Source organism: Populus nigra, chromosome 19, assembly GCF_951802175.1.
Source record: "Populus nigra chromosome 19, ddPopNigr1.1, whole genome shotgun sequence".
Lineage (NCBI taxonomy): Eukaryota > Viridiplantae > Streptophyta > Magnoliopsida > Malpighiales > Salicaceae > Populus > Populus nigra.
In genome coordinates this window covers 2,447,254-2,457,619 of record NC_084870.1, presented here as the reverse complement: position 1 = coordinate 2,457,619, position 10,366 = coordinate 2,447,254, and the positions used below count along the sequence as shown (strand labels likewise).

Sequence of the window (10,366 nt, the reverse complement as noted above, 5' to 3'; positions counted from 1 at the left end):
AAAAAAAAACTTGATTGGTATCTTCCACGTAGGAAAAAATAGGATTGCTAATGAGTTGAACCATTTATGAGTGGTTTGAATTTTAATCAAATAGATTGTTAAGCCATTTGATGTCATTATTGTATATCCTTTGTCTCTTGAAGATGCAGACCTATATCATCATGGGTTTTGATTCCTAACATGACAGCCTAGTTAGACATTATGATAAATGAAATGTAATAATTTGAATTTTGGCTTTACTACTTTACAGTAATAGCAAAAATACTTATTAAGAAATTATTCTTGTAATATATAGAAAAGTAAAAAAACAAAAAATTGAGCTACAAGAAGTTTATAACATTCACCATAATTGTTATCAAAGTCGAAATAATAGAACTTACTCCCTCGAAGTTCAATGGTGCAAAGTAAGAGCCAAGGCAACAACATCAACCATATTATATATACATAGCACAAAGAAATTAAAATCTTTAAAGAGTTAGAAAACTACATCAACAAACATAAAACCAAATATCTTAAATTTTATTAGAAAAATTAAGACATCAAACATGTAAACCATTCACAAATTTTCCTTAATGTTAAGAAATTAATTAACAGTTTTCTTCTAGACCTAGAATCTAGTTTTAAAAACACTTAAACTGAAATAATCAATGAAGAAACCAAATAGAAAGCTCAAACAACATAGAAGAAGAAGCAGTAAGATAAAATCACGATAGTTGATGGAAAATCAACAGTTTATCATAATAATAACAAAAAAAATACACGCAAATTAAAACCTAAGGGAAAAACTAAGTTAAAGTATAAGGTTAAAAATACATCAAAACATAAAACCAAGACATGGATTATTTCGAAACTCTAACAAAAGGATTTTTTCGGGAAACCCTAGAAATTCACCTTGGAGGAACTTGATCCAAATTGAAGGAGACCGGTTTAGCTCAATTTAGGTTGTTTGTTGCTTATAATCACAAGTTAAATCTTATAACAAATCAAGGGTAAAATCATAATCACAAGTTAAATCTTAATCACACTATTAAAATCCACAATTGAATTAAGTGTATGTTTAGACCAAACAGTAAAACCATAACATGGTATAGTTTTTTTTATTTTAAATTAGAGCATATGTTATTTAATTATTAAAGTATTTAAAAAATAAATTAAGATTTAGAGATAATAGTTTTGCCTTGTACCCTATTATTTCCGTTATTATTCTTAGATATAGTTGCTAGACCCATCTTGAAAAAGAATCTAGGTTATTAAATTATTGGAAAAACTCGGATGAAACTATTTTAATAAAAAACTTTATTTCATTATTGTTGATCGGACTAGATTTTATTTAAGTTTAATTAGATGAATTCAATCAATAAAAACCTTCCAGGTTTCATAATATCAATATCTTAACTTATTCAATTAAAAGCTTATAATGAATCCCAAATTTCTAAAGTCAATCACCCAAACCACACCTACTTCAACAACTATCCTCCGAACACACATACAAAAATCCTATCCCATTTTCATGATGCGGTTGGTTAGGAGTTATAGGGCCGAACCGAAACATAGAAGCCGACAAAATCGGCGAGGTACTGCTCCTCAAGGGTTCTACGAGGTGAAAGAACGTTCTGGAAGCTAAATATCTCACAATAAAACTAAACCCTAAGTACTCCTCTCTCTTGCTCCCTTTCTCTTCTTTTTTCTTTGCCTCCTCTTCTTATCCACATCGACACTCTCCCTCGCAGCCTCGGCACAGTTCTCTTCTTGTTTTGTTGAAACAGAAACAGTATAGTAAAATGGCAACATCTAATGCTCTCTCCACAGCTTCCATTCTTTGCTCTCCTAAACAGGTACTGTTCTATACCTCTCCGCTTTACTTTTCTTTCCTGGGCTCTCTTTTTTTCTGGCAGAAAATTGCTAATTTTCTTATGGGTTTTTTTCTCATTTGTTGATGGGTTCATTTTGGTGTGACTGTGTTTGTAGGGAGGGTTGAGGAGGAAAGGGAATCAGCAACACAACTCAAGGCTGAATTTTGGGCAATCAACCAGAAGATTCGCGGTGCGAGCAAATGCAAAGGATATTGCTTTTGATCAGGACTCACGGGCTGCTCTCCAATCCGGCATTGATAAGCTTGCTGATGCTGTTGGGCTTACTCTTGGTCCTAGGGGTAAATTTGTGTACCGCTATTACCATATATATAATTCATAGTCATAGTCATGATTAATTTTTGAAGAAAGGCTAACCAAGTAATTGGGGTGTTAGTTAAAATAGATTGTGGACATGGTTTTCTATGCAAAAGCTAAGCCTTTGTTCTTATTAATTTCAACGCATATCTGTGAATATAAGCATGAATTGGCATGCTGGTGCTTAGAAATTGACGTGAAATAGTAGATAGTCTGGTTGGTATCATGGTGGATCGGTTCATATGCGCAGGAGTTCCAGGTGGGATGGATGCGCTGCCGAGAAAAAAAAGGATAGAAAATAGATTGCAACTGTGTTTGTTGGGTTGTTATGTAGGCAATTCCTTCCGTAAATAGATGGTCACACTCTAAAAAGAATCATATATCAATAGTATTTGCAATGTAATGCTGTTGTCGTGGTCGACAGAAGTGCAAAAATAATATTCTCTCTTAACAACAATTGACACACTTCCACGTAATATATTTTGTAATGCTTGGTAGATCTTTCCAACTCTGCCTATGGCTTAATTAGTACTTTCCTTTTGTTTTTTGCATCTTTATGTTAAGTGAAATCTTATAATTATCATGCAGGGAAATTTAGATATTAAAAAAAGAACACAATATACTGATTGCCTCGTTTCTTTTGTGCATTCCAGGTAGAAATGTTGTCTTAGATGAATTTGGAAGTCCAAAGGTAGTTAATGATGGGGTAACAATTGCGCGAGCTATTGAGCTACCTGATCCCATGGAAAATGCTGGTGCAGCACTCATCAGGGAGGTTAGACCTTTGTTCACATCATGCTTGCCCATTTCAAAGTTTAGGTTACTCTTGATCCTGCCATGCCTGTATCTTTACAACACAATTCTACAGTTGACCTTAAATGACTTGTGATGTTTGGATTTGTGGGCGAAGGTTGCAAGTAAAACTAATGACTCTGCTGGTGATGGAACGACAACTGCATCAGTTCTTGCTCGGGAAATAATCAAATTAGGACTTTTGAGTGTCACGTCTGGTGCAAATCCAGTTTCTATTAAAAAGGGAATCGATAAAACTGTGCAAGGCTTGGTAGAAGAGTTAGAGAAGAGGGCTAGACCTGTTGAAGGCCGTGATGACATTAAAGGTATGCACTGCTGCTAGGCCTATTTTGTTGTCATTGTTTCAATTAAGTCTCTACTTGTTTAGTTATTTTTTATCTCTTTGATTAGTGATTTGATTCTTATTCTGCTTCTAGCTGTTGCGACAATTTCTGCTGGAAATGATGAACTCATTGGCACGATGATTGCTGATGCAATTGACAAGGTTGGGCCTGATGGTGTTTTATCAATTGAGTCATCATCTTCCTTTGAGACCACAGTTGAAGTTGAAGAAGGAATGGAGGTATGAATTCCTATCTTTGTCTCAATTTATAAGTTGGAATTATTAGTTTCAAGCAGTGTATTTGTTATTCCTAACTCTTAACAATTGGATTCTTGAATGTTATTCTCCTTCATATTTTTTATTGCAGATAGACAGAGGTTATATCTCTCCTCAATTTGTTACAAATCCGGAGAAGTTAATTTGTGAATTTGAGAATGCTAGAGTGCTGGTTACAGATCAAAAGATTTCTGCAATCAAAGACATAATTCCCTTGCTAGAAAAAACTACTCAATTGAGATCTCCTTTGCTTATAATTGCTGAGGATGTAACAGGTGAGGCTTTGGCTACCCTTGTGGTGAACAAACTGCGTGGTATCCTTAATGTTTCCGCTATCAAGGCTCCTAGTTTTGGTGAAAGGAGGAAAGCTGTGCTGCAAGACATTGCCATTTTAACAGGTATGCTGAATTTTATAGAATGGTTATGTTTTCTTTATTGTTGCTAAACCATACCTGCTCATGTTTACTGCTATGCTATGATTGTTCAACTTTTATGTAAATTTGTTAAAAGTGGCATGCATCCTTTAGAAAAATAATGCAGATGAGGCAAGAACATGGATTTAGATTAGCAACAGTCAGTCCCCAGAAAAATTCACTTGCTGCACTAGTTTTCAAGTTGCTAAATTTTGGAGTGCACAAACATGAAAGGACATGTATGTATTGAAAATTATTTAGAGATTAGTAATTTGAATGCTAGGCAATTGTCATTGTTGACATAGTGATGTTGGACATTTCAGCTTTAAACTATGGGTCTGAAATTCTGGATGTTTTTTCTCCCATATTGGTATGTGTGTAAAGTAGGGGATTTTTATGCAATTATTCAATCAGATAGAGTAGCTAGGACTTGTTGTAGCTTGTACTTTTCACTTGAACTATTTGTGAATTGTTTGTTGGTGCTCATATTGTATCATGTTTCCCTACATTTTAGGAGCTGAGTTCCAAGCCAGCGATCTTGGTTTAAGCATTGAAAACACATCAATTGAGCAGCTTGGTTTGGCCAGGAAGGTTACAATCAGCAAGGATTCCACCACCATCATTGCTGATGCTGCATCGAAGGATGAGTTGCAAGCTAGGATTGCACAGCTGAAAAAAGAGCTGTCCGAGACTGATTCTGTGTATGACTCGGAGAAACTGGCTGAAAGAATTGCCAAATTGTCTGGTGGGGTTGCTGTTATCAAAGTGGGTGCTGCAACGGAGACTGAGCTTGAGGATCGCAAACTCCGCATTGAGGATGCCAAGAATGCAACTTTTGCTGCCATAGAAGAAGGAATTGTGCCTGGTGGTGGTGCTGCTTTGGTTCATCTCTCAACCCATGTTCCTGCAATCAAGGAAAAAATTAAAGATGCAGATGAACGGTTAGGTGCTGACATCGTGCAGAAGGTAATAGTTTGTTGTCACTACTCACTAGACATACAAAATAATGATATTAGGTTTTTAAAAATTCCAAGGTTGGTAAATATAAATAGAATTAATAGGTCAGAAGGTATTGATGACCAATTTCTTTGCATCTAGGCACTGGTAGCACCCGCATCGTTGATAGCTCAAAATGCTGGAATTGAAGGTGAGGTGGTTGTTGAGAAGCTAAAGGAAAGTGAATGGGAGGTGGGCTACAATGCCATGACAGACAAGTATGAGAATCTTGTGGAGGCTGGAGTCATTGATCCAGCAAAGGTGACCAGATGTGCTTTGCAGAATTCTGCATCTGTAGCTGGAATGGTCCTGACCACCCAGGCCATTGTTGTAGAAAAGCCCAAGCCCAAGACACCTGCAGCTGCCTCTCCTCAAGGTCTTACTGTGTAATCATTAGGAATCTCGGCCCCTGTTAGGATTTCAAAGATGATGAGTGTTTTTCTGGCGGCATATTTGAAGGATCTGTGATAGTTTCCGGTGCACTTTTTGTACGGATTGGTTATGTCATTGTTGATAGGTGCACTGAGATGGTTGTCTCCAGAAGTGTATGGCATGAATTATTGTTTGCAGATGCTGCATAAGATAAACTGAAACTCAATGCACTGTAATTTCCTTCTCTGTTGGTGCCCTCCTGATGGTAAAAACCAAAGCAACCAAACTGATGTTGATGAAAAGCAGCAGAACCATTTTGTACAAAGAAAAAATGGACTGCTCAATTCTCAGCTAGCAACCTTAATAGCTGAAGAAATGAATCAACAATCCAAAAACTCTTGCCTCCCAAATTAGGCACTCAATGAATGCCTGCTGAGACTATCACTAATGAGAAAAAGAATAACTCAAGAAATAGTGATATAATTAAATGACTCTTTTGTCAAAATTCTTTGCCACCAAACCGAGGCAAAACTCTCATGTTAATTGCTCTTGTAATCGGTTGTTTTGAGCCTAAATGCCTCTCAACTCCGGCCCCATCTCACCTTCTTGTCTCCTAGTTGGCCCAAGTTTCTCTTACTTTATCTCGGCCTTGAATACTAACTCAATCTGTTTTTACATTGTGTTCGCTTCTGTTTTCGAAGTTATTTTTAAATTATTTTGTTTTAAAAAATTTTAAATTTAAGTGTTTTTTTATAATTTTAATAGGCTGATAACATAAATAAAAATATAACAATAAAAAGTTCGATTGTCTTATACCTATTTGATTAAGTATGTGCTCTGTAACATGATATATTATACCTTTTTAAAGTATTTTTTAATTAAAAATACATTAAAAAAATATTTTTAAAAAAATAATTTTGATATTAAAAATATTTTTTTAATAAAGGTATGCATATCAATGTTCGATTAGCCAATAGTTTTCATAGAATTAGCTCCAAAAATAAGTTTATTTCAAACACCCGTTTTTTTTTCCTTTGTAATTTGTACCCCCCCCTCTCTCTCTCTCTCTCTCTCTCTCTCTCTCTCTCTCTCTCTCTCTCTCTCTCTCACACACACACACACACACACACACACACGATGTACAATTGGGCCTCTAGTCTAGAAGGTCAAGAACCGAAGATGTTGAAGTGTGAACCATAAAACAGGCAAAAACAAATATAAATTATTGGAGCACCGACGACCTCTTAAATGGATGACAATCGACAAGGGAGATTCCGTTTTCATTCATTTTCATTAATAAATTGAAACATAACAAAATTGATTCCACGAAATCTATTTTTTTGGAAGGTCAGTATTTTACACGATTTCTTTTTCGTACTTAATTGTCATATGAATATTACTTCTTATTTTTTAAGTATAGGACTCAAAAACTAGAGGAGATAGAACATAAATCTAAAATATTGACCTAATTAAGGAGAGATATTTTCTTATTGATTTTTTAGATTGGTAATAAAAAAATTATTAAGTTTTCTTAATATAAAAATCCAATATAAGAATGTCTTTAAAATTATTGAAAAAAAAACTCAATCTTAATAAACTTACAAACCAAAAAAAAAAATCTCATATAATATTGATAAACTCAAATTTAACGGATTCAAAAAACCTCTCGAAAGCCTAAAAACCCATAGTCTCGGGTAATATGTCCAAGCTCAACTTCCTTGGGCTTAATCAAAAAAGGACTCAGCTCCCTTGAATTCAACTATATTTTGAATCATATTCTCTTTACATCCTTAAATGCATAAAAGTTCTTTAAGGATCCACTATATTTTTATCGATATTAATATTATGTAAGGAATAATGTGTAAAAGTCCTCTAAGAGCCCACCATATTTTCATCAACATTAATGTTCGTGTAAGGAATATTTATCCCTCATTAATGTATATGTTAGAGATAATTTTTCTTATTAAAACTATAAGGATAAAATTATACTTTAACCTCTCATCTCTATAAAAAGATAAGACTCGTGAGCTATAATTAGACCATAAATTCTTCATACGTCGAGTTCAAAATTTTTAGTTTCTATTGTATATTTATTTTCAAAATCTCTCTCTAAAATATCATAGTTTTTTCTTTTAAAAAGATATTTACTTAAGTATCAAAGAGTTCTCAAATTCATTAAAAAAAATCTTTTACAAGTATCAATCACCGACTACTTTAACTTACCAAACACCGGCCACTCGATCAGAAAAAATAAATCAGATTATCAGAACCAATAAATTAATTAATTATTCAAGATATCAACCTTGCTTCTAAGATATTTTAGGATATCATAAAATATAATAAAATAAAAATACGAGAAAGAACATAGAAGGAATATTTATGAAGGAAAAAGAAGTATGACGTCCTATTAATTATATACATCTAAAAACCTATAGACTTCTCAATATATAATTCAAGAAATTGTCCTTGCATATGTACATCTTCTTATTCTTTTTTCTTTCTTTTTATAAATTGCACATATACATCTTCATATCAGCGTTATAAATAATTTCACATTGTCAACCAAGTAAAATAAATGGTTTTAATTTTGGGTAAGCTTAAAAAAGTCCCTAATCTATAGGATATTCCCAATTAGATCCCCGACCTTTTTTTTTGTCTCAATAAAGTCCCCAGCATATCAATAGATTATCAATCAGGTCCTTTGCTAGTTTCAGTTACCAAGACACTTAAAATTGACGCGATTTCTCTTTCTCCTATTAAAACCCATGACTTCACTAAAATCCTCCTATCTATCATGTGATAAAACGGATTATAAAAAGAAATGTAAATGTTCTATGTTTTTTTAATATTATCCAATCTATTACGTTTTATGATTTTTCATTACAAAAAAAAGGAGAATAATGTGAGTTTTACTTGACTACTTAACAATTTTGTTAACTGAAACTAAGTGATAATTTATTAAAATGCTAGGAATCTAATTGAATAGAAAATTAGGTTAAGGATCTAACTGATTTTGCCTGTAAAATATTGGGTACTTTTACGAGGCTTGCCCTTAATTAAAAATCAAAGAAGCACAACTCAGTATTATATGCCATGTATATGGATTCCCAAAACAATTCTCCCAACCCTATGGATACCAGGGCAAAACACCCAAAATCACTCTAAATAATCCCATAATTGTATCGCGAGATGATGCGGGGCATTCCATGTTCTGGTAGGGCAGGGTAGGAAAATCTTTCTTTTTTTTTTTTTAAGTGAAAGTGTTCAAATTAACCTATGTATACCTTGATTAATTTCTTAAAATTTTAAAGTTAACAATTATGTAAATTTTTAGTTACTATTAGGTTTATAACATTCAAACTAGTAATTTTTGAAGAACAAACTTAGAACTTGACCAATTAATCTCCCTGTTCTTATATGGACAAGCATCTTTTTGGGTGGTGAATGTGTTATCAGGTAGCCACGTATAGAGAAATTTTCTTCCAATTCCCTATGTAAGAATGTCTTAATATCATGTTGCTCTAATTCCAAATCTAACATATCTATCTATGACAATGGAATTATGATAGAACTATGTCTAACCATAAGAAAAATACCTCAATGACATCGATATTGTTACTCATTTTGGGCTCCATGTAAAAAAAATCAGAAAAAAGAAAATATAAAAAAAATAAAAAATATTGAAAGAAAATATAAATATATATATATCAGTGAAGTGAAAAGAATATACCAAAACGCTTAAGAAATTTTTGACTGCCTTTATTGACAAATAAAATTTAATTTAATGAGAAAAAATCAAAATTGAATGTTTAAGGACTTATTTGGAATTTATCAAGATTTAATTGAATTTATTGAGGGCTTAATTGCTAGAAAAAATAATTTTTAAAAGTTAATTTAGGCTTTAATTGAAAGATTTTAAAGTCTAAAGGTTGAATTGCAATTTTTAAAAGTTAATTTGATTAAATCAAGATTTAATTACATAAATATTAAAATTTGACAGACAATCAATATGATTATCCATAGATTTTAAAGTCTAGAGATTTAATTACATAAATAAGAGGTTTTGATCAACAACACTGCATGTAAATAATCAGCATTAAATCATCCTATACATCTATCTTTTTTATTTTTAATTTCAATGCAATTTTTAAATCGAAAATGCAAGCCTTACATTTAGTTATATTATTGGTATATTTAAATTATACTAGCAGCCTATTTGTAATTTATTTATTTTTTTTTGTTTATATCCAAACCCGAATCTCTATGATATAATATGTATTTTAATTCATTTTATTTAAACAAATCGAGTTCTTACATTTATTTGTTTTATTTTTCAAATTGGCTAACCAAAAAAATATCTTGAATGACGCATACACGTTAACCAGTTGACCAAGAAGCCTATTAGGAAGACGCTCCCAAGTTCTATCCCCATTTACACGGTTGCGTCAAGAGTGGTTCCATGTATAGTATAAATGCTTTTCTTACTTCGCCATCCTCGAATCATTTCGAAAACTTCATTATGTTGACTTTGGCTTCTTCTTTTTAAAACAAAATCAGATTATTTTAACCATGTGTCAAGTAATAAGAACTCAAGGCTAAAAAAATTATTTTTTTTAATTTCAAAATCGAGTTTTATAATTGCTAATATAATGATCACTTGAGATTTATATGGTTTTTAATTTCAGAACCAGTGAAATTAGTTGAGATACATGCAAGCTGATTCGGATACCTATATTAATAATAAATTATTTTTATAAAAAATGTTTATGATTTTTTTAAATATGCTTACAATATGCTTACAATCATGATCTGATTTCAGGAGCAAATACAAATTAAATAATATATTGGGTAGTTTTTCTCATAGTTTTTTTAAAAAATATATTAAATAATATTTTTATTATTTTTTAAGAAATTATTTTTAATATCAACCCATTAAAATGATTTAAAAATATTTAAAAATTAATTTTAAAAAATTCAAATTCTATGAAAAACCGTATCTTAGAATT

At 32.1% G+C, this 10,366-nt stretch overlaps 1 protein-coding gene across 1 annotated transcript; it reads left to right on the top strand.

Annotated features, from left to right (window-relative positions):
• The first annotated feature begins 1,604 nt into the window (after positions 1 to 1,604).
• Positions 1,605 to 5,604, top strand: LOC133679946 (ruBisCO large subunit-binding protein subunit alpha-like). Its single transcript, XM_062102688.1, has 8 exons — positions 1,605 to 1,835; positions 1,969 to 2,152; positions 2,822 to 2,943; positions 3,079 to 3,286; positions 3,398 to 3,543; positions 3,671 to 3,977; positions 4,507 to 4,958; positions 5,091 to 5,604. The coding sequence occupies exons 1-8, from the start codon at positions 1,782 to 1,784 to the stop codon at positions 5,376 to 5,378; spliced, it is 1,761 nt and encodes a 586-aa protein (XP_061958672.1). The 5' UTR covers positions 1,605 to 1,781; the 3' UTR covers positions 5,379 to 5,604.
• The last annotated feature ends 4,762 nt before the right edge of the window (positions 5,605 to 10,366 follow it).

Coding starts and splice junctions, on each gene's coding strand:
- LOC133679946 (XM_062102688.1), top strand. CDS start 1,782: ATGGCAACATCTAATGCTCTCTCCACAGCTTCCATTCTTTGCTCTCCT. Junction 3,287..3,397: donor AGGCCGTGATGACATTAAAG/GTATGCACTGCT, acceptor TTCTGCTTCTAG/CTGTTGCGACAATTTCTGCT. Junction 4,959..5,090: donor GTGCTGACATCGTGCAGAAG/GTAATAGTTTGT, acceptor CTTTGCATCTAG/GCACTGGTAGCACCCGCATC.